Source organism: Antechinus flavipes, chromosome 5 (assembly GCF_016432865.1).
Source record: "Antechinus flavipes isolate AdamAnt ecotype Samford, QLD, Australia chromosome 5, AdamAnt_v2, whole genome shotgun sequence".
NCBI classification, from domain to species: Eukaryota; Metazoa; Chordata; class Mammalia; order Dasyuromorphia; family Dasyuridae; genus Antechinus; species Antechinus flavipes.
The window spans coordinates 204,285,321-204,310,865 of NC_067402.1; the positions used below are offsets into that span (position 1 = coordinate 204,285,321).

A 25,545-nucleotide genomic window follows, 5' to 3' on the forward strand; every position below is an offset into this window, starting at 1 on the left:
GATTCTGGAGATGATAGGGAGCCACTGGAATATTGAGGAAGGGATGATTAGATCTATGCTCTAGGAAGATTAATTTGATAGCTGTTTGGAGATTGCAGACAGTGGAGAGGCTAAAAGCGGGGGAACCTATTACCATTCTATTGCAGTAGTCTAAACATGAGGTGATGAGGGCCTTGACCAAGTTGATAGCAGTGTCAAAGGGACAAGCCCGCAAGCCTGGATGATTGGGAGGATGCCATTGAAAGTAATTGAGAAGTTTGGAAAAGAATAGGTTTGAGGAGAAAGGTAATGCCTTTGGTTTGAGATATGTTGAGGTGAGAAACCCTAAAAATGTAGTTAATTAACATGGTCAAGACTCCAGAGTCTTATTTTGTTCTAAACAATCATAAAAGAAGAAAACATTTGGTCAGTGTATAAGAGGATTCAGTCAACACTCAAATTTTTGGACATAGGGAAATTCAATGTTATGGATAAGTTGATTAAATCTCATTGCATTATGTTTTCCTGCTTTTTTATTTTTGTCAAGGATACTATCAACTCTTCACCTAGGTAGGAAACCTTGGCCTGGACTTTTCACTCTTCCTTACCTCCAAATTATGTCTACTCTTAAAATTTCTCCCACATCTGTAGAGGGTTGAAACTACTGGGTTGATGCACTGAGGTCAGGACTGCTGAGCGCTTGAGGCTAACTACTGATTGTTCAGTACTCTCTGGGCATATGCTTGGAAAATGGTCCTTTCCACTATCCGTACTGGCTCAATGATTGGTGTATAGAGGATTCTAGGAGGGACTAGGGGGTGGAGTAAGACAAGCAAGGGTCACACTCTCGGTGGTAGACGAGAGGGAAAGAGGTTGCAGAGAATCTGCTTCCATCCTGTTCAATCCTGCGTCTAAGACCAAGAATAAAGACTAAGGACTTTTGCTTGTTTTAACTCCGGCTGACTCTGGGATGTCCTGGGTGCTAGCGTGATCATTACACACATCTGTCCCTTTCCTTCACAAACATAACCAGCACCCTCACTCAGGCCCTTATCATCTCTCCCTTGATCCATTTAATAGACCTTGCTTCAAGTCTCTCTCCATTCCAGTCCATCCTCTAGATAGCTGCCAAAGTGGTTTTCCAAAGATGGGTCTGACCATGTCATTCTCTGATTCAATAAACCCTAGTGGTTTCCTATTTAGTTTTAAATCAAAAACATTTTCTCTTTATCCAAGTACTTTTAAATTTTCTTTCTAGTTATTTATAATACATATAATTATTTATAGAATTGTATATCTTTACAATTAATAAATAAGTAAATATCCATATATTGATGGTACATACTTTTTAAAAAATTACTGATAGGAGTGACTCAAAACATTTGGAAACCACTGGACTAAAGAAATACATTAAGTGTAGCAAATATATGCTTTTTAATATTGGTAATTTGCAACTGTTTATAGTAATTAAGCATATCCTAAATATTCTCCTGAATTCCAAAGCTTCAGATTTTTTTTTTTTAACTACCACATCTTCAACTTAAATGTGCTATTGTGCTTTCTTATAATGATGAAGAGCTGTATTTGAACTGATTATATCCTTTTCCCCTTCTTGATACAGAAATGAGTGGTGGATTAGCACCAAGTAAAAGCACCGTGTATGTATCCAACTTGCCTTTTTCTCTGACAAACAATGACTTATACAGGGTAAGCAAATTTGTTTATAAATACCTTTATTGAAGTCTATATAATCTATGTTAGGATCCTAAATGAACAAAGTCTTACCTTAGCAGAATTGCTTACTTGTTACTTAGATTTATTTAGTAATTCTAGTCTATAATACATGTATGTACATATATGAGAAAATCTGCAAATATTAAACAATGACTATTCTTCAGAGGTAGGACAATAAGGAAATATTTCAGACAACTTTATTTCTGTTATATAGTGCCTATAAATCCCACTAATGATTATACCCCTAGAAGTGGGTACCTTGTATTCTACATCTTTCTCCCATCTTCCATACTAATTTAAGAGTCAAACAATGGGTTTGTTTGTCTTTTCTAAAATAATAAAATATTGTCTAGACTAGATTTCTCAACAAACCAGAATATAATATAATTGAGATGTGGGAATTTGTTTTGCTGGATTAAGCAGGCATTTAATGAGGAGGGTTTAAAAAGAAATTTTTCTTTTCATTGTGAGAAGCAAATTATAAATGCATTAAAATAAATTTATTTTTAAAATAAAAATATAATTGGAAAATATTTGATAATAATGAAATACAATGTAGATAATATTAATTTGTGGTTTGTGGCAGCAGGGATCAGTATCTATGTTTGACACCATTTGTCCAAACAGTTGGATACCTACTTATGACTTCCCTAGGCTTTGAAAGTGGGATTTTTCCTATTAATATATACACACTTATTTTGTATTATCATCAATACTAATGACATTTAGTCCAATTTACCAAACTTTTTAGGGACTACTATGTACAGAGGACTACTCTAAGGTGGGGAAAGAAAAGAGCTTAGGGTCATTGCCTTTATGTAAGTACCAGTATATTCCCCTTCGTGAATGAGTACTGGTATATTCCCACATACTAGATAAATTCAATAGCCCAACTAATAAAACTGGAAAGTTTTGTAATACCCATAGGCAGTAAAAATCATTTACCTTACTTTATCTTAAACCTAAATTTAGAAATGGATTGATTGTAGAACTTTTTATAACTTTCACTAAAGAAGAATTTCATCAATTTATAATTTGTGGTGAGTGGCATATTCATACATGTGTATGATATAAGAATGAATTATCTTCCTTTATGGTCTTTATTGCAGATATTTTCCAAATATGGAAAAGTTGTAAAGTAAGTATTCACCTTTATTTTAAAGTTTCTCAAATTGTTTTTTATTGTTGCTGTTATTTTAATATAGTTCCATTTGTTCTTAACATCTCAATACCACAAAAAGTTCCCTATAGTGTAGTAGACAAAGAACTGACCTTAGAGTCAGGAAAATCTGTGTTCAAGTCTCACTTTTGAGACATACTGGCTAGTAAAATTACTTAATTCCTCAGTGCTTCCACACAACCCTCTAAGATTATAAATTGCCAAACAGTTGCCAGTAATCATTAATAGACTTCCATCAACAAAAGATCTCTATACCAATAAAATCATAGGCCTCGACAAAAACAAAAATAAAATCAGTCCTACTATAAAAAGTTATTACCTGACATGATTAGATAATTCTAGGAATTCTGTTAATCAAATATTTTAATTGCTAGTAGGTAATTATATGTTCTATAATTAGTTTTATTGAATCTTCTTGTTTTTACACTGATGTTCGATCTTTCTTCCCATCCACTCTCAGCACGGATTCCTCTTTTATAACATACATGCAGAATTAATCAGCATAGATGAGAGAGAATATGCACCATATGCCAACCTTGTATTTCTACCACTTTTCCACTAAAAAGAAGGAAGTATTTTTCATCATCACTTCTCCAAGATCAAAATCAGTCATTGAAATTAATCTGAATTCAGTACTTCTAGTGTTTTTTGCAAGCATTAATATAGTCCTTGCATTGTTGTTTTGGTTGTAATTATTTTTTTCTGTATCATTTTATGCAAGTACCATATATAGGACCATAGATTTAGAGCTGGAAGAGACTTAGGGATCATCTAATCCAATCTCCTCATTTTACAGATGAGTAAACTGAGTCCCAGATAGGTTACATTACTTATCCAAAGTTGAATGGGTAGTAAATAATCAACACAACAAAGACTCAGAATCAAGGCCTCTGACTCCAAATCCAGCACTCTTTTCACTGTACTATACTCTTTCTATGTTCCTCTAATTCACTTTAGTTCACTATTGTGATAGGGTTCCATGATTTAAAAAAAAAAAAAAAAGTTTGGCAGGATAATGTTTCATTATACTCATGGATTACCATAGTGTGTTCAGCCATTATCTAATTTATATTCAGACCCTTGATTTAATTTGAGTTTTTCTACCAAAAAAAAAATGTTGCTGCATTTGTTTTTAAATACATATGGAAATCTTTCCTCTTTCTTTGGGTAGAAGATGCAAAGTTTAGATTTAATAAAAGAAAAATTTCTAAATAATTAGAGCTATCTAAAAGAGAAGTAGGAGTTAGTTCCCATTTACTAGAGGTTTTCTGGCAAAAGCTAACCTTTCTTGTCTTATATGTTATAGTGGCGATTCTTTTTCATGTATAGGTTTCTCTAAATAGTTGCTAAGGTCCCTTTTAAATTTAAAATTCTTTGATTCTGTGAGTTCATATGTAGTAAAAGATTAGAGGGCATATTTTCTCTTCTCCCCTTTTCTACATCTCAGAACCCATTAGCATCATTCCCTATTCTTTCCTAATTTACATTAGTCATTGTTAAGGGAATAACTTTTCTCCTCACCAAGGCTCACTCTTTTTCATCTTTGGTCACATTTCACACCTTTTTTAAGAGAGTGATCTCCTTTTCTCTCTTTATTTATCCCTCTCATCCCCTCATATTGATTATATCCCCCTAATTCTTTGTTCTGTACTCTTTTCTATCTCTATACTTTCTCATTTGGGGGCTTCATCAATTGTTTTATCCAGACTATTCCCAAACCCATATATCCAGCCCTAATTTTTTTCTGAGTTCAATTGTCATCAAGAAATGCCTATTGGAATATAAATGACAGATCTCTGGGAGCAAGATGACAAAATAAGCGGTAAATTGCTGTAATTCTCTCAAATTACCTGCAAACAACCACAAAATAGCACCCCAAAACAAATTCTGGAACAGTAGAACCAGCCAAAAAATGGGAATGAAACAATCTTTGAGCCGAAGAAATTTTGAAGATCGCCAAGTAAACTCTGTCTCAATCAGGTACAAAGGGAGCACAATCCAGTACAGGAAACATCCTGGCAAGCCCCACTTCAGTAAATCAGTGATAGATCTTGAGCCCCAGGACTTTGGATGTGTGTGATGGACTAGGCAAAATGCCAACACCAGGACCACTCATACGCCTCAGCACAGTCGGAACAGGCAGACTCTAGCTCTAAGAACCACTGCTTCAGTATTGCCCAGGGCAAACAGGCAACCTCCTGCAGACAGATCCCAAAGTACTTCAGTAGAGTCCAGGACAAACAGGCACCCTCCAGTGGTCAGACTGTCATATGCTTCAGTGTAATCCCAATGAAAGGCAAAAATTCCCCACAAGCCTCAGCATACCCCAGACACCCCCACTAAAATGCTGAGTCAGCACCAGGTAAGCTATCAGATCTATATGGCCCCAAGCAGTGCCACCTACCCTCCCACATACTCCCTCAGTTCAGCACCAGATACAAGGGTCCCCTATAGGCCTCAGGGCAACTTCAGGGTAGCATCAGGTAAACAACCAGGGCTTGTAGCTCCTGGGACAAGAAACCAGCATCAGTATTCTTCCACTCCAGGAGCAAAGATCAAATTTAAAAGAAAGTGGAAAAACCAAAAATGATGAGCAAAAAACAACTAAAAAAGAATCTGACTACAGAAAACTATGATTGCGACAGAGAAGATCAAGACACAAACTCAAAAAAGAATAACACTGTCAAAAATCTGTGGGAACAAGACCAAAGTAAAAAGGGAAGTGGTCTCAAGCCCAGAAAGAACCCATGGAAGAGCTCAAAAAGGAGCTTTAAAATCATGTAAAAGAGGTAGAAGAAAAAGTGGAAAATGAAATGAGAGTGATTTAAAGGAATTATGAAAAATAAGTCAACAGCTTGGAAAAACAATTTCTTAAAAAGTAGAATTACTCAGATGGAAAAGGAGATTAAAAAATCCACTGAAGAAAAATTCTTAGAGATTACAGTTGACCAAATAGAAAAGAAAGTTTAAAAAGCTAATTAAGGGAAACAATTCCTCTGCAAACAGAGAGAGAACTATGGGAACTGAATGTGGATCACAACATAGTATTTTCACCTTTTTTGTTGGTGTTTTGCTTGCTTTTTTTTTTCCTTTTTGATTTGATTTTTCTTGTGCAGCATGGTAATGGTAGAAATATGTACAGAAGAATTACATGTTTAACATATATTGGATTACTTGCTATCTAGGAGAGGAGGTAGGGGAAAAGTAAGGGAGAAAAAATTTGGAACAAAGTTTTACAAGGATGAATATTGAAAATTATCTTTGCATATATTTTGAAAATAAAAACCTATATTTAAAAAATAAGTTAGAATTGAGCAAGTGGAAGCTAATGACTTTAAGAGGCATCACAAATCAATCAAATAAATTCAAAAGAATGAAAAAATAGAAGAAAATGTAAAATACCTCATGGGAAAAACAACTGACTTGGAAAATACATCCAGAAGAGACAATGTCAGAATTAGTGAACTACTTAAAAGCCATAGAACACCTGGACAGCATCTTTCAGGAAATTATCAAGGAAAATGCCCTGTTATCCTAGAATCAGGAGGCAAAAAAGGCATTGAAAATATCTACCAATCACTTCAGAAAAGAGATCCCAAAACAAAAACTCCAAGGAACATTATAGCCAAATTTCAAAACTATCAGGTCAAGGAAAAACATACTGTAAGTGGCCATAAAGAAACAATTCAAATATCAAGGAGCCACAAATAGCTTTACACAGGATATGATCAGAGGTCATGGAAAACAAAGGCGTTAAGACTATAATCAAGAATCATCAAGCATAATACTTGGGGGGGGGGGCAGGGAGGGAATGGTCATTCAATGAAATAGAAGGATTTTAAACTTTCTTAGGGAAAAGAACAAAACTAAACCAAAAATTTGATCTTTAGTATGCAGATTCAAGAGAAGCATAAACAAGTAAAAAGGGAAAAGAAAACATAAGGGATTCAAATAGAACTAAACTTTATATTTCTACATGAGATGATGATTCTTCTTATAACTCTTAGAAATTGTATCACTGATAGTACAGCTTAGAAGGAATATAGAGAGAGAATACTAGCATAAGATGAATTTAAGGGAATGACAAAAAAAAAAGTTAAGGGATAAGAAAGCAGCACACTGGATGCAGAAGGAATAGAGAGGTACAATTGGGTAAATTATTTCACATGAAGAGACATGAAAGATCTGTTACAATGAAGGGGAAGATAGGGTGGACAATGAATATCTCTTGAACTTTGCTGTCATCAAATTTTAGTTCAAAGAGTGAATAGTATACATAATCAGTTGAATATAGGAATCTTTTACCCAACAGAAAAGTAGGAGAAGAGGAGAAAGGCAGACTGGGGGAGGTAGTAGAAGCAAAACACTAGTAAGGAGGAAAAGAGTAAAGAGAAAGGACAAACAGGAAAAAAAATAGGATGGGGGGAAATCCACAGTAATCCTGAATGTGAATGGAATGAACTCCTCCATAAAACAGAAGTAGAAAGCAGAGTGAATCAAAACCCAAAATCTTACTATATGTTGTTTATCAGAAATACACTTGAAGCAGTAAAGGTAAGGGACTAGAGCAAAATCTGTTATGCTTCAGCTGAAGGAAAAAAAGCAGAGGTAGCAATCCTGATCTTAGTAAAACAAAAGCAAAAATAGGCCTAATTAAAAGAGATAAGGAAGGAAACTACATCTGGATAAAACGTACCATAAACAATGAAGGAATAGCAATACTATAACATATATGTACCAAGTGGTACAGCATCCAAATTCTTAAATGAATTATAAAATGTTAAATAGCTTATTTTGATTATATTAAATTTAAAAGTCTTTGTACAAATAAAACCAATGCAAACAAGATTAGAAGGAAAGCAGAAAGCAGGGAGACAATCTTTACAGCAACATCTCTGATAAAGACCTTATTTTGTGACTTTATAAAGAACTGAGTCAGATTTAAAAGAATTTGAGTCATTCCCCAATTGATAAATGGTCAAAGTATATAAACAGGCAGTTTTCAGATGAAGGTATCAAAGCTATCTATAGGCATAGAAAGAAGTGCTCTAAATAATTTAAATACAAATTAATAACTGAGGTATCACTACATGCCTGTCAGATTGGCTAATATGACTTTTAAAAAAAGGAAATATTGCACAATAATGCACTATTGGTGGAGTTGTGAACTGTTCCAGTTATTCTGAAGAATAATTTGGAACTGTATCCAAAAGACAATCAAACAATGAAACAGTTTTATACAATTCTACTAGCTTTACATCCCAAAAATATCATAAAAAGGGGGGAAAGACCTACATGTGTACAAATATTTATAGCAGCCCTTTTCATGGTGGCAACATGGTGGCATGTTGGAAATTGAGGTGATTCCCCAGTAGAGAAATACTTAATTCTGTTCAGTAAGAAATGAAGAATAGACAATTCAAAAAAACTTGGAAAGACTTGTATGAACTGAAGTAGTCTGAAGTGAACAGAACCAGAAGAACATTAAACATAGTATCAGCAGTATTGTGAGATAATCATCTGTGAATGACTCATTTCTTCTCAACACTACAGGTACAAAAGACAAAGGAAAATTCTATCCAATAAATTCAGGGGTCCTCAAACTTTTTAAATAGGAGGCCAGTTCACTGTCCCTCAGACTTTTGGAGGTCCGGACTATAGTAAAAACAAAAACTTTGTTTTGTGGGTCTTTAAATAAAGAAATTTCATAGCCCTGGATGAAGGGGATAATTGTCCTCAGCTGCCACATCTGTCCTGCAGCTGTAGTTTGAGGACCCCTAATTAGATAAAGAACTGATGGACACTTTCATAACTGTGGCTAATATGGAAATATGTTTTATATGATAACCTTATATAACCTATACCATTTTCAGAAGAGAAGAGGGAAGGGAAGGAGAAAAATTTGGAACTTGAAATCTTGTAAAAACTGAATGCTAAAAATTGTCTTGACTTGTAATTGGAGTAAAAAGTGAAATGCTATTTAAATGGAGGGAAAATGCCTCTTTTATATTTAAATTTGTAAATCAAAATTCAAAATTTCCAAAACAATTCATTATCCTCCCCCTTAAATCTAATTGCTTTCTGAACTTCCTGTATGTGTCGACTACCATCTCTTCTGTCATTCAGGTTCAAAACTTTAGTATAATTCTCAGCTTTTCACTGTCCTTCAACCAATAAATTTTTAAGTCATATTCATTCTAATTCTATAGCTTCTCTCGAATCTGTCCACTTCTTTCTATTCACATAGCCCCTATGTAACTTCCCTATCCAGTGGCTCCCTATTATCATTAGGATCAATTTTAAACTTGATTTGGCTTTTAAAGCTCTTCACAACTTATCCCTTGCCTATATTAAGGCCTTATTACTTATTATACCCCTTCATAAATACTTTAGTTTAATCAAACTGACCTTTTATTGTTCTTCACACATGGTATTTCATCCTTAGCCTGTACATTTATCTTGATTATATTCTTTGCATGGAATGTACTCGTTACCTCTATCTTTTAGAATCCCTTAGTATGCTTTAAAACTCAGCTTAAATACTACCTTAATGCCAGTACCCTCTCCCAATTACTTCTTAATTGTTTCATGTACACTTATATACATGTATTTTCCCCTTAATAAAATATAAACATCTTGAGGATTGTGACTATTTCATTTTAAATTTATATCCCCAGTACCCAGCATAGTTCCTTACAAATAGTAAGTACTTAGTAAATGCTTGTTGATTAATTGAAACTGAATAGTTTAGTTACTTTTCTAACATAAATCCAAAGTAATGTTCCAGAGCAGTTGATTGATTTTCAATTCCAACAACAGTGGTTAAGTGTACCTATCTTCCTATAGCTACAACAGTGATTTCCATATTTTATCTTTAGTTAACTTGCTGTTTTTGAAGTGAAGCCTTACTTCCAATCCTAAATTTTCCCTATCATCCATCTTCCTTGTTTCTACAGTTATTACTGACCACCACTAGAGGAAGCCATATAACTATATTGGCCAGGTCTATTACATTATTGCTTCCTCTCGGAGTACCTACTGCTACAAAATACCCCTGTAATCTTCCCTGAATGACTTTCTATCACAGTCCAAACCTTTTCCTCTTTTCTCAAACTCCTTATACCATTCCCTCCTTTTTCTTCCCTCTTACCTTACCTTATGTACTGGCTACTTTGCCATTGTGCATAAAAATGTACATCTACCTCTATCCACCTTCACTTAAACCTTTCATTTCTTCAAAGTCCTTGTCTTGTACCTCTTCCCCCTTTCACAGCCATATTCCATGAGAAATCCATCTGTATTTATGACTTCTTTTTTCTCACTTTTTGTCCCCTTCTTAAGTCCTTGCATTTTTCTACACAGTGACTGAAAATATTCTCTCCCGGCTATTCAGAAAAAGTCTCTTAGTTGCTAAACTCAGTGGTCTTTTCATAAACCTTATTTTTCTTGACCTCTTGGCAACTTTAGACGATTTTGAACATCCTTTTACCTGCCATCTAGGGGTGAGGGTGGGGAGGAGGGGATAATATGGAATAGAAGGTTTTGCAAAGGTCATAGTTGAAAAATTACTCATGCATATGTTTTGTAAATAAAAAGCTTTAATTAAAAAAAATTTTTTTTGAACATCCTTCAAGATATTCCCTCTTCTCTATGCTCTAGTGAAACTGTTTTCTACTGGTTCTCCTCCTACCTGTCTGACTTTCTTCTCAGTGTCCTTTGGTAGATCATCACACCATTTCCTAATCTCTAACCTTTGGCATTCCCTCAAGGCTTGATCCTCAAACTTTTTCATTACTCAGGTTTCAAATTTAAAAGTAATCTCACACACACACACACACACACACTCCACAAACACAAACTCTGACCATAAAAGCCTTTTTCTCTTCTTGGACTGCTATCACCCTAGTAAAAGTTCTCATTAATTCACATCTAAATCATTTCAATAACCTTCTAATTGGCTTCTTGGCTTCTTCCCAATTCAATCCAGATTAACTAATCCCCTTTCACAGCCTGGTTTCCACCTTCCTAAATGTAAATCATATTTCTCTCCCATCTATTTTTTATTCCAGTCTTCCTGGCCTACTTGATTGTTGTCAACCTTAATTCCATTATATAAATTATCCCAGTAGCTTAAAATTCTTTACCTCCTTTCCTCTGTCTCTTAGAATCTTTAGTTTACATGAAGGCGTAGATTAGTTGCCACCCACTATTTTGCCCTCATTGTTAGTATTCTTTCTATCTTCAAATCTATCTTATACCTATTTATTCTGTGTACAGTTTGTCATCTTCTTCCCGAAAAGGAATGTACAACCTTTAGAGGACTTTGCTTTTGTCTTTTAATTCCTAGCACTTAACCCAGCACCTTGTACACAAGTACTTAATAAGTGCTTGTTGAATTTAATTGAATTAATAATTCAACTTAGCAAATATTTGAGCTCCAACTATATGTTCTCTTATTATTTTTTAAAATAGTTTAATTTTGTCCTGTTATAATACTGAACTTGTCCATTCTAGACTAAGTTCTTCTGATATTCTCATTGCCTAAACTGATTTAAATTAGTCTTATTCAATTGAAATTTTTAAGTGACAGCTTTTAAAGAACTTTAATGAACCAGTCCTCATTCAAGCCATTAAGGGAATGCTGGAGATTAGAATGAAGTGGGATATTCATAAACTAGATAGTTAACATCTTTGAGAAAAAAGTTTGCTGAACAGTAACAAGGGAAGAGTATTTTTTTTTAAATAATTTTTTATTGATAGAACGCATGCCAGGGTAATTTTTTACAGCATTATCCCTTGCATTCATTTCTGTTCCGATTTTTCCCCTCCCTCCCTCCACCCCTTCCCCCAGATGGCAAGATCCCTTTACATGTTGAATGGGTTGCAGTATATCCTAGATACAATATATGTGTGCAGAACCAAACAGTTTTCTTGTTGCACAGGGAGAATTGAATTCAGAAGGTATAAATAACCTGGGAGGAAAAACATAAATGCAAGCAGTTTATATTCATTTCCAGTGTTCTTTCTTTGGGTGTAGCTGCTTCTGTCCATCTTTGATCAATTAAGGCTCTCTTTATCAAAGAGGTCCACTTCCATCAGAATACATCCTCAAACAGTATCGTTGTTGAGGTATATAATGATCTCCTGGTTCTGCTCATTTCACTCAGCATCAGTTCATGTAAGTCTCGCCAGTCCTCTCTGTATTCATCCTGCTGGTCGTTCCTTACAGAACAATAATATTCCATAACATTCATATACTACAATTTACTCAACCATTCTCCAATTGATGGACATCCTTTCATTTTCCAGCTTCTAGCCACTACAAACAGGGCTGCCACAAACATTTTGGCACATACAGGTCCCTTTCCTTTCTTTAGTATCTCTTTGGAGTATAAGCCCAGTAGAAACACTGCTGGATCAAAGGGTATGCACAGCTTGATAACTTTTTGAGCATAGTTCCAAATTGCTCTCCAGAATGGCTGTATGTGTTCACAATTCCACCAACAATGTATCAGTGTAAGGGAAGAGTATTCAACAGAGATAAAGCAGGGAAAGGAATGTCACTTGAAGTGTCTCACCTGTGGTGCATAGTAAGCCATAACAAATGCTTTTTGATTGATTGACTTATATACCTCTCCCCTCCTCTACCCCCATCCTCACTCTCAACAAGACCTGCTATCTTCTGCAAATCTGCTGGGATATTTGTTGTTTTTTAGATTTATTCAGTTGTGTCCAACTTTATGGCTCCATTTGGAGTTTTCTTGGCAAAGACACTAGAGTGGCTTACCATTTCCATTTCTAGGCTTATTTTACAGAGGAGGAAACTGAAGCCAACAGATTTAAGTGACTTGCTCAGAATCACACAACTGGTAAATTTGTGAGACCAAATTTGAACTCAGATTTTCCTGACTCCAGAACCAACACTCTATCCACCGCACCATACATTTCAAATTCAAGAAACTTCCCTGAAATCCTCAGAAGACTCAAGCATTGTGTTTCCCCTAATATTTTACACCAAAAATAAAATCTTAACATAACCTATATGGCTTTTTAAGACTTCCTAAATGCTCTATAAAAAGTTCTAGTTAGTTAATTAAATATTGTTTTTGATCCCAAAATTAACATTATTAAATCTCTGGGTACAGACTTTGTACCCAGACCACTTTACTGTGTTTTTGCTGAGACAATTGGGGTTAAGTGGCTTGCCCAGGGTCACACATACGGGAAGTATTAAGTGTCTGAGGTCAAATTTGAATTCAGGTCCTCCTGACTTCAAGGTTGGTGCTCTATCCACTGCACCATCTAGCTACCCTACCACTTTACTTTATTGAAGCAAAGATCAAAATTAGTACAAAGCTAGAAAAAAGTAATAAAAAAAATCAGAAAAAGATATGGTATGTAATTAAAACAATTCTGTTGTGACCTACATAAATATACTTATTACACACCCCAAAATAGGACATGGATAAAAGAATTGCTAATTATAATTTTATCTGAAAGTCTAATATATACAGGTTAATTGTTTTAGTAAGCAGGTCCAAAGAAAGCTTTTAAAATCTTAGTTACAGTCTCTTAAAGAACATACCAAGCTGAGAGATGGCAAAGGCAATACTTAATTTAAAATAAAAATTTGTTTCTAAAATCTTAGAAGAATTATAGGAAATGTTATAATCAATATCTCCTCAAAAGACAAAGAAGTAGAAGTTAAAATCAGTTGTTAAAAAAAACATGGCAAGAACATATTTAACATATATAGGACTGCTTGCCATCTTGGGGGGGGGGGGGGAGGGAGGGAGGGGAAAAAAACAAAACATAAGTGATTGCAAGGGATAATGCTGTGTAAAAATTATCCTGGCATGGATTCTGTCAATACAAAGTTATTATTAAATAAAATTAAATTTAAAAAAAAAAAAAAAACATGGCAAGAAATTCAACTAAACAAAGTCATTCTGATGGCATTTAAGAATGAAATTAAAAGGAGGAACCAACAAACAGAGTAAACAAATTTTTTTTACCATCAAGGATGAAGCCACAGCAGGAAGCAATGTCTAATTTGAATGTGCAAAACTTTTTCTGTCATTTAACAATTCTTTGTCATCAGGTAATAGTAATTAGACATCAGAGGTAAGTACTCAGAAGAGCAAAATCATAGCATATGTATCTACAATCTGAAATCTATTTCAAGCTCTTAGCAGATCACAGGAGTAAGGAAGGCTTATAATGATAATAGCTGTTTTAATGTGCCTCTTTTATGATTTAGGTATTTCTCATAATTTTACCATGATCTTCATATGAATAAAAAAGCAGCACTGGAAAATTTATATATCCTGCCCCCTGTTATATTTTTACATTAAATCCCGACTTCTAAAACCCATTCTAATGACAAAAGTAATTAGATACTGCGTATATTATATATAGAGAGAACTAATTGAAAGTTACCAAGTCCAGTTTTAGGTCCTACCTTCACCTAAACTTTTTCTATATGCCCCTTTCTTATACCTTATATTTTGGGAGTACACTCATAAACATTTACTGTCACAAGGGTTGCACTAGCAGACTCAAGGATATTACAGGCTTACATCAAAACCCAAAACTCTTATTTCCTTTGTTCCAGTACCATAGAACCCCAGCTCCAGGCTTTGGAAGTTTCCTCAGCCCATAACAGTCAGTCTGGCCACAGTCCTTGAGGAGCAAAAGCCTGCCAAAGCCTGCCACCTGGAAGTATTAATACCAGAGCCAGGAAAGACAGACTCTGAACCATTGATGCCAACAGGCTCTAAATTGCCAGTGCTAGGCCAAAGAACTAAGACACTGAGGAAATGGGACAGATCACTATTCCATTTCAGTATATCATGTATAGCACATTAGAGGGAGAGGGGAGTTTCCAAAAATCTAGTCAGACAAGGCAAAGGAATACACATTTTAAGTAAATCTTGTTTTTAATGTATTTCAAAGATGTCATTGTCTTTCTTGCTAACAAAAGAAAAGAATCATGCTTTTCTTAGTAATTCAATTACATTGTCTTTCTTAATCACTGATTTAAATTTGATGGATATAGCATTTAATATACCTTTGAATTTATTAAAATTAGCATTGTTTTCTTTGCCTTACTTTTGAGTCTTCCATAACCTAGAACTAATTGATTTACTAAATTAATTCTCTTTACACATTAAAAATATTCGCATCTGAACATACTCATTTTATTTGAATCTCAAAAGTATTACCCATTTTGGTTTCTTAATACTTTTGTTTATTTCTTTTCAGGGTTACTATTATGAAAGATAAGGATACCAGGAAGAGTAAAGGTGTTGCATTTATTTTGTTTTTGGATAAAGAATCGGCACAAAATTGTTCGAGGGCACTAAACAATAAGCAGGTAGGCCAGTCATCCAGGCAACATAAAGATGGATCTGTGTGCTCATCCACTCCATGAAGAAAGGGGGATAAAAGATGAAAATAAAGTTCAAAAGAATCCAGTACATTGACTGGGAAAACATGTGAGAAATGAAAAGGCTACAGAGCTTTATTGCCTTCACCTTTCCAAAATGAAAGGAGGGTTCAAAAGGGAGATAGCAGGTAGGCAGTGTATTGCTTAGTAGGGTTTGCTTCAAGTAAGCAGGCATCCCCATTTTGCAGTAACTAAAATTAACTTCTAAGAAAATTACATAGGAGATTTAGGAAAAAATGAAATTGTCTGATTTGTAAAATTATTTTGCTTTATTTTTCTCCTCGCTTTAGTTATTTGGGAGAGTGATAAAAGCAAGCATTGCTATTGACAATGGAAGAGCTGCTGAGTTCATCCGAAGGCGCAACTACTTTGATAAATCTCGGTGTTATGAATGTGGAGTAAGTAAAATACATTACAAAAATTTCCATATATCTTCAATATATTTTACATCTTTTTTTCCTTAATGGTAGTTATCTATTCTGGTTCATAAAACTATGATGGAAGAATATATGTGACGAGACTGAATATATAAAGCAACCCTAAAAGGAATTTGCCATGTTCAGATATAACTTTTATTTTTCCTGATTTTCAGTTCTGTAATACAGGCCAATTATTAAGTTGATTTCCTTTAATCTGAAGTACATAGTCAAGGTTTGATTGATGAAACATCACTTGGGTACTCAAAACAGATCTATGAACTCATCAGTTTGTGTATTCTTTCCAAAAATGCATTTCACAACCTATCTGATCCTACCCATCCTTTGCAATTTGCCTTCATGTTCCCCCATAAATTTGCTACAGTAGACTTATTTATCATGCTGAGGAATTTCCTCAAGTTCTCCTAAAATTGCAAGAATGCTAATAAAGTATCTGTCATACTTATCCTTGACCAGTTCCTCTTCTTATAACTTCCTGAGAGCAATACAACCTACTCTTCTTCTATTTAAATCTGATTCGCTCAACTTATTATCCATTTGTACTAATTGTCCCAGATACATAAATTGATGGACAAGCAGTAAAGCAGTCCATAATTAGGGACATAGGCATTCCTTATTGCTTTTCCTTTCATGGATGGTTAAGTCAAACTCTTTTGAATGATTGAAGAACTCTTTCATGGTCTTCTGCAGCCTTCCAGGATATTATGTAACTAGGATAATGTTATCTGCAAATAGACACAAAAGAAGGACCTCACTATTAATAAGGAATCCCTTTTCAAAGTAAACTTAACACTGTCTTCCTTCTGTGTCAGTGATGGATTATTTTGACCAGAAAGGTCTCCATGTTCCTTGCCTCAATATTATGTGAAGGAGAATTGTCAACCAACATTGTCACCCATGAAATTTTGAGTAATTTGTTGTTTGATCATTTCATTCATGTCCACTTCATCATGACGCATTTGGTGTTTTCTTGGCAGAAATACTGGAGTGATTTGCCATTTGTTTCTCCAGATTTTACAGATGAGGAAAAGGAGGCAAACAGGAGTGATTGACTTGCCCAGAGTCACACAGGTAGTAAGTGTCTGAGGCTGGATTTGAACTCAGGAAGATGAGTCTTCCTGACTCCAGACCTGACACTTTATCCACTGCTCCACCTATCTGCCCTTTGATAAGTAAATGCAAAGATAGAATCATAGGTTGGTAGTTGTGGATTTCTCCATCTCCTTTTACTAATTTTGCTAATTAGGTCTGAAATTTGTCCATGTTTTTGTTATTCTACTTTTCTTCAGATACCTTGTGAATCAATCTCTCAACCTCATATTATGTTGCGCCTAAGCTGTCTACAATTATACTTTTTCCAGTCCAACTTCTTTTTCCACATTTGTTCACTTTGATATAATACTTCTAGAAGCATATCCAGCACTATGATATTAAAGTTGCTTGATAGCAAAAAATTTGTTATAAAAATCGCTAAAGTTCTTTTCCATTTTCCTTCACTTTGTTATCCTACTATTTTGTCTTTGAAACGATTCTGCTTTGTTGCATTTCTTACCAAACTTTCTTTAAATTGTTTTTTCCCTCAACTGCTTTCCTCTGTTTTATGAGATTTCTGTTCATAATTCTTTGATGATCCTAATTCATAAGATTTTTGACCTGGCATATAAGTTGTATTTACTGAATAAAACAATTTTTTACACTTTTAAAGGTTTCCTTATTTTAGCAATTGCTTTCTATCTGTTCTTTATAAAATTATAAAATCCATCCATTTCCTCTTTTTTCTTACATTGCCCATATTTTAAATTTTCAATAACTTGTTTGACTACATCAGGATTGAGTTGCCATATATACAGATATGTACATGTATATATGTGTGTATATAACATCTTTTCTGATTTTTACTGTTTTATTTAATTTTGTACTAGTTTTGATGTTTCCTTTTAGCATTAATAGTCTCATTGTACTGAGTCAATTTCCCGCCTGTTTTTACATTGAGGTCACCCAGTTTCAAAGAATATGATCATTTCATTTAGAGAGTTTTATCATGTTATTCTTAGACTCTTTCTTTGTGTATCCTCCAATTTATGTGTCTCCATTTCTTCTGATTTAACTTATAGCAAGAACATTAAAATCAATATAACTCAGTTCCTCTAGTACTTTCTTGTTGCACTGGCCTTTAAACAAGCATCTTACCTTTAGAATACCAAAAACCAAATTAAAATTTGATTGATGGTCTTAAAATGTAATTTTTAGCACCTTGCCTTTGCCTCTGCAAAAGCAAAGGATTAGATACCATATATGTTTGTGGTTTTTTCCATGGGTTTCCAAAGATAAAGAAATCATCTTCAAGTGACCAATCTATTAATTATGGCCTTCTCTAGGTTAATCCCCAAGGTGAAAACTCTCTTAGATCATTCTTGAAACTTTTCTAAAATGACAGAATCTGCCAATGCTTATGTTCTCTGGTCAGTTAGCTCATCTTAATTCCACAGTAAGACATTGAAGTAATACTTTGTAGAGGACAAATTACTTCTTTGAAAAATAGCAGAATGTTTTATCTAATAGGAATATCTTTTTAGTATCTATATAATTAGTTTTCATGTGCTAAGAATCCTTGAAGATGCAACATAAAATTAATTCATACTGTCTTCCATTATCTTCTGTAGCTAGAGTATCTGCTTTGTCTTTCTTGTACTGATGATTTTTTTTCAAGCCATACATGTTTCCCTTCCCTAGTTCTCACTGTACCCAACTCTAAACATTTGCAAAGCAGTTTCATGAAATAAGAAAAATACATTGTGGCCACAGAACAAGATGTTATGATTTATAAGTCAACAAACAAGTGTGTTAAAAAGAATTTAAGTAACTGCATTGTGCAAGATACTGTACTGAACAGAGAGATACAGGCAAAAATAGTCCCTGCTCTCAAGGAACTCATAATTTAATGGGTCCCTAAGACTTCATTCCCTTCATGTTTTCATTTTAATTTTTTTTTTTCCTGAGGCAATCGGGGTTAAGCAACTTGCCCAGGGTCACACAGCTAGGAAGTATTAAATGTCTGAGGTCAAATTTGAATTCAAGTCCTCTTGACTTCAAAGCTGGTGCTCTATCCACTGGGCCACCTAGCTGTCCCATTCCTTTCATGTTTTAATCAAATGACTATAAAGTAGATTCAATGGCTATATCCATAAGTTTAATTGAAGTCAGGGGTAAAGGAAATGCTTGGATATAAACTAGATTGGTATAGAAAATGGATTTCTGCAACACATCCTCTCTCTACTTCCTCCAATTTTGTCATCAGTAGAAGTAGATGCAAAAATAAGTCCTAAGCACTTGGCAATGGTATTACTCCAGGTTCTGACTGTAATATATTTCCTTTCTTTTTTGCCAGTTTTTTAAACCTTTAATTCAAGATCTAGAAATAGCACCATGCTTTTAGATAGTTCTTTTTTTTTTATAGAGCTTATTTGCTAAATCAGTATCAATGTTTCTCTGATTGTTCTATGTATTTGTAATCTTTGCATCCAAATAAGTTTTACCTTTTTCACTTTATCTTATGAAGGATGTATCAGCAAAGCCAAGCTAAACTATAGAATGTAATAATAAAATATGGAATGTAGTAAGCTAGGTTAGTTGATATCACAATTTGAAATTTTGATTTTAAAAAAAATATTTTTGAATTAGTAGTAGTTATACTATCATCTCTACTAAAGTCCTAACTTGGTGCCTCATTAAAGAATGTGGAGGTAAATAAACCCTGTATTCTCAAAGCAAAAGCAAACTAAGTCTAACTAATGACTGGTGGTATGATGCTCAAAAACTTTCAGTGTATGGGCTTTACAACGAACTCTCTGTCATCTGAGGCCAGGTTAAATTTAGAGGCTCATCTCCTGAGGTTTGGCTACAGACTCATAGACATTTTCAACCAGAACAGCTTGCAAAGCATTCGGTGTGATATGCTTTGGTGAAATTACAAATGAATCACCATGCAATCACAGATCCCTGAAAAATTAAAGTAAGTAGAATCTGGACTTCTTAAACTGAAAAGAGCCAAATTTTGATTCACAAAATATAAAGCAATATTCAAAAGAGGACCATAGGATTTGATTTCTCTGTGGTAGTTTTTAGTATTTCCTCCCTAACTAACACAAATGTTAAGGAACTTCTAAGTGTTCTTAAGGGCATCTAGGTGGTATGATGGATAGAGTGTCAAGCTGGAGTCAAATCTGAGTTCTCAGATTTAAGTTCAAGTCTGGCCTCAGACACTCACTAGTTCCTGGATAATTCAGGTAACCCTGTTTACTTCAGATTCCTCATTTGAAAATGAGCTGATGAAGGAAATGACATAAACCACCCCTGTATCTTTGCCAAGAATACCTGAAATGCTATCATGAAGTGTCAAAGATAACTGAAAGAATTAAAAGACAAGAAAGTCTTCCTTTATTAGAGATGGTTTTACTTCATGGTTTTTATTCATATAATAAAATAATGTGACTATAATTTCCTACTGTTTACATTTTTTTTGTATCTATTTACATTTGAATTGTTTTAATAGTGAAATTTCAAGAATTCTATGGCATATTCAGACATGGCTATATTGCATTATTGTTCTAAGGAAGGTCTGGCAATCAGTAAATTATAAATTTAATATGAGTTAACTGTATAATGTGGTAGCCAAAAAGCTAATTAAATTTGGGGCTGAAATGTTAAAACAAGGATAGTATTGAGGAAATGGTGGTTTTTTTATACTCATTTTTAATCACTCCACATCTGGAGTATTATGTATTTGGGGGCACAATAATTTAATAATGATTAACATTGATAAGCTTGAAAGTAACTAGTCAACCAAGAGCTGGTCCTTGAGTCCATGCCATATGAAGCTCAGTTTAAGGAAATAGGGAAGAGACTGTGTCAAGTATTTGAACTTCTTCCTTTTAGTCCCAGAAGGCAGACCTAAGGGCAATAAGCAAAAGTTGCAAAGAAGCAAATAAAGGCTTTATGTTAAGAAAAGCTTCCTAACAGCTGTCTAGAGGTATGCTACCTTAGCTGGGGGTTCTTACTCAGCAGAGGACTTCAGGCAAACTCTTGATGACTACTAGGCCAGTCATCATAGGGATTTCTTTTCCCCTTTCTTTGGATTGGACCGACTGGTTTCTGAGGTCCATTCCAACCTGAAAAATCTTTGATTTGTGGGAAAATTTCATAAAATACCCCCCCAAAAAAAATTTAAGCTCCATCATTCTGATTTTTGTATTTGTTTTATTTTACTTTCTTAATGAAGAGATAAGGAATATTACCAATATCATAGTAATCTTGTATTTGTTCTGACATGGCTTCTGTATTTTTTTTTCAACAACACATTATTCTTAAATCACAAAAAAATTCCTGCTCACCAATGCAATACTTTTAATGTCTTTTTTTTTTCTCTTAAATAATAAAAATATAACGAAGGAAACAGGTCACCTAAGTTATGCTTGCCCTAAAAATGTGCTTGGAGAACGTGAACCACCAAAAAAGAAAGAAAAGAAAAAAAGAAAGAAAATTATTGAATTGGAAGAAGAAATGTATGTATATCATTCTTCTCTGAAAATAAGATATTATATTGCTTAACATGCCTGCTATGGGTCATATATGTTCTGATTTGAGAAAGAGAAAGATATAGATATATAATATAGAGAGAAATATAAATATCAATATATAACATACATATGTATAATATGTACACACAAGTGTGTACTTATATATGTATATATGTGTATTTCAGTGAAGAAGCGGAAGAAAGTGAAGATGAAGGAGAAGACCCTGCTCTTGATAGCCTCAGCCAAGCCATAGCTTTCCAGGTTAGTATAAGCTTCCATCTTCCTGCAGTTAGTAATTCACTACTTTTGTACATTGCCAGAAACCACTTAACAAACAAGTAAAAGTCAGAGGCACCTCTCTATCACTCACTATTCCTCTTCTTTCCATTCTTCAACATAAACTAAGGGGGAAATGTTTTCTGTCAGTTACAATGTAGTAATTACCATGTGACCAAAGAAAAATCTTCATTTACCCAAATCATTGTTTCCTGAAAGAACATCCTCTCCAAAAAAGGTAGAAAAGTTGTATATTCCTGCATGATGAATACAAAAGAAAAACCTTTGAAAACAGCAGATATAATTTCCTGATTTGAGTAAAAAATCATTATTTCTTTATGATACTATAGCTTGGGTTATTTAACATAAAAAGTATAAATCAAATTCTTTCTTCCATTCATTTGATCAGTGCTGACATTTGACATTGATATAAGGCTTTAAAATTGCAAAGCACTTTCCTCACAACAGTCTTACGAAGTAAGTAGCCTTAAGTATTGTTATTCACATTCTACAGATGAGGAAACAAACTCTGAAAGATTCTGTGTCTTCCTTGTGGTGTGTTTGTGTGTGTGTGTGTGTCTGTCTGTCTGTCTATCTATCTTTCTGTCTTACTAATGTTGAAGTTAAGATTATAACACAAGTCTCATGATTCTCCTTGACATTATCTATTATGCAGTTTAAAAGAACACAAAAATAATTTTGCATAATAAAAACACCATTGCGGTTTTTGGTTATTCTCAGTATAAAAGAAAATATCTAAACACTCTATTTTTTTCCCCTTAAATCCATTATATAGCAAGCCAAAATTGAAGAAGACCAACAAAGATGGAAGCCCAGTGCAGGGGAACCTTCAACATCAGATGATTCAAGACGCCCAAGGATAAAGAAAAGTGCATATTTCAGTGATGAGGAAGAACTTAGTGATTGAAATTGATGTATTATGTATACACCACTAAAATACAAAAATTTTAAAGCACAGTTAAATGGTGTTAAAATTACCATTGGAATTTTGAATATAAGGAAACATGTAACTAATATTTTATACCTTATAACTACAATTACAAAGTTTACTTTCATAGGAAACCAAAAAATTATTTAGAAGTATCATGTTTCTAAATTTATTTTAGTAGAGCAATAAAAATCCAATTTTGCTTCTAAAACTGTTACTCTTCTAAAAGCATATGTAAATGCAGCCTAACCAGTTGCATTCAGTAATAAGAAAACTAATTACTAAATATTGTCACGATGCCATTATAGACTTGCTTTAAAGAAGTTAAGTATTTTTAAGAAGCTACTAAAAATTTAAAGCTTTCTTCATGTTTCACATGTCAACTTGAGCATTTTTCAAATCTAATTTTAAACAAAAGCTTCCTAAAAATTAAAGAAAGTCAGTGACTTAATTGTATTTAGAAATGTTCTTTACTAATGTTCCCAAAAGAATTTTTTTAAAGATGAATGGCAGAAGTTGGGGGGAGGGGAAGAATTTATTATGTATTCTACTTAATATAAAACATAAATAAATTACATAAATAAATACCTGACAGATGATGCTTTGGAATTTGAGTAACACAACTATAAAATCATTACAAAATTATCTCTCTTTGGATCCTGCCATTAGCCTATTCATTACTGATTATCTACCTGAACAATTTTCAAATATCCATAAAGTCTAATGAATTTCCTCAAAAATGTCCCAGCTTTAGCTTTCTTTATTTAAGAAAGAAGAACAAGAAGAAAAAGGATGGTATTTTACCTACATTTAAAAAAAAATCCTTTGAAAAAATGAGAAATGAATTTTACATTTTGTTGTTATAATGGTTCTATATATTCATTATTCTTGGTAATTTGGTTTGAGGCCATCCAACATGAATTCTCACAGCCCCACATCCTCCATCTCTCAAAACTCAGCATCATCACCTAATCTTTCTTCTCTGGTAGCATAAGAAGTTATCCGAATTCCTCACTAAGGCTAAGTTCTCTGCCTATACCTAAATTGACTGTACATCTATATGAACAGATATAGAGCAAAGGACAATTGGAGGATACTGAAGGATAATTTGCACAATAATCAAAATAATAAAAAGGATGTCAAAGGTTATCTAAAATGCAGTTCATGCTTAGGGCAGCATTCACTGCTCTCTCTGGGTTTTGGCCCACCCTTCTCCAAAGGAAACTTTCACCCTTAAAGGAGATTTTTCCCTCAACTTTCTTCAAAAGGGTCATTGGAAGAGAAATATATCTACCTTCCATATTAAATATTTCTGGTCTAAAGGTATGATTTAATTCAAAACTAAAAGTGTTTCTCTGATTACTAGCCCTTAGCTTAAGGGGAGAAAGGAGCACACAAGCTCACCCACATCAACTTGCCCCCTTTCCACAAAACACTACTTACACTAAAGATCATAACAAATATGGAACTATGACTAAACCCATGTATCCAAACAAACAGGAAAGCTTAAATTGGAGATTTTATTTTTTTTATTAAAGTTTTTTATTTTCAAAACAGATATAAGAATAATTTTTCAACATTGACCCTTAAAACCTTGTGTTCCAATTTTCCTCTCCTTCCCTCTCACCCCTTCTCCTAGATGGCAAGTAATCCAATATATGTTAAACATGGTAAAAAATATGTGTTAAATCCAATATATGCACACATATTTATATAATTATCTTGCTGCACAAGAAAAATCAGATCAAAAAAGAAAAAAATGAGAAAAAATAAAATGCAAGCAAACAACAAAAGATGAAAATGTTATGTTGTAATCCACACTCTGTTCCCACAGTTCTCTGGATGCAGATGAATCTCTTCATTACAAGATCATTAGAATTGATCTCTCTCATTGTTGAAAAGAGCCATGTCCATCAGAATTGATCATCATATAATCTTGTTATTGGCACCTACAGTGATCTGGTTCTGCTCATTTTACTTAATATCAGTTCATGTAAATCTCTCTAGGCCTCTCTAAAATCAGCCTGCTGATCATTTCTTACAGAATAATATTCCATAACATTCATATACCATAATTTATTCAGCCATCCTCCAACTGAAAATGGCATGCCTTACCCAAGAAGGAACAAAGATGTCAGTGTTACTGGTTCAAAGTATATAGAGCAGAGAGTTATAAGACAGGAAAAGGGGTGAGAGGTACACTGAGTTATGAAGGGCTTTGAATATAAAATCAAGGTATTAGTATTTGATCCGAAGGTGATAGGCAATACTGCAATTTATCAAGTAGGAAGGGTGAGTTCATGAGGACCTGTTCCTGAGTGAAGAAAGTATCAGAGAGAAGAAGGGAAGATGGCATTTGAAGTATATTATAAAGGTGAGATCAACAAACCTTAGCAACAGGTTGGGATATGGGCAGTGAGAAATAGTGAGGAGCTAAGAATGACCCCTAAGTTGTAAGCCTGAGGGCCTGAGAGGATGGTGTTCCCTCTGTAGTAATAAGAAAAGAAGGGGAAGAGGGCTTAAGGAGAAAGATGAGTTCCATTTTTAACATGTTATTGGATATCCAGTTTGAGATGCTGGAAAGGCAATTGGAGATGCAAAGTTAGAGGTCAGCAGAAAAATTAGAACAGTATAAGATTGAGAATCATCAGCATAAAGATTAGAGTGAGAGCTGCTGAGATCATCAAGGGAAGTAGTATCAGAGAAGAAAAAGAACCCTCTGGGATACCCATCCTTAGAGGATGTGTTCTGGACGAGGATCCCACGAAGGAGAATGAGGAGCAATGGGATAATAGGAGAATGAAGAGAGAAACTTAGAAAGTATCAAAGAAAGAGTGATCATCAATGTCAACATTGGAGAAAAGTTGAAGAGAATGAAGGCTAAGAAAAGGCTACTGGGTTTGTTATAATTAATTGTTACATTATGATACAAGTTATTGGTAGTTTCATAATTCGAATTCATGTCT

The 25,545-nt window shown here is 34.1% G+C and overlaps 1 protein-coding gene across 2 annotated transcripts in view; it reads left to right on the top strand.

Annotated features, from left to right (window-relative positions):
* Positions 1–23,171, top strand: part of ZCRB1 (zinc finger CCHC-type and RNA binding motif containing 1) — a 35,248-nt gene extending 12,077 nt beyond the window's left edge. The window contains exons 3-9 of one of the 2 annotated variants that reach the window (XM_052001468.1): positions 1,601–1,686; positions 2,823–2,851; positions 15,158–15,269; positions 15,632–15,739; positions 21,227–21,339; positions 21,540–21,615; positions 22,427–23,171. In XM_052001468.1, coding sequence (XP_051857428.1) covers positions 1,603–1,686; positions 2,823–2,851; positions 15,158–15,269; positions 15,632–15,739; positions 21,227–21,339; positions 21,540–21,615; positions 22,427–22,558 — 654 coding nt within the window. In that variant the 5' untranslated portion in view covers positions 1,601–1,602 and the 3' untranslated portion in view covers positions 22,559–23,171. Of the gene's footprint in view, positions 1–1,599; positions 1,687–2,822; positions 2,852–15,157; positions 15,270–15,631; positions 15,740–21,226; positions 21,340–21,539; positions 21,616–22,426 lie in introns of those variants that run through there. The other variant, XM_052001469.1, reaches the window with a different exon arrangement.
* The last annotated feature ends 2,374 nt before the right edge of the window (positions 23,172–25,545 follow it).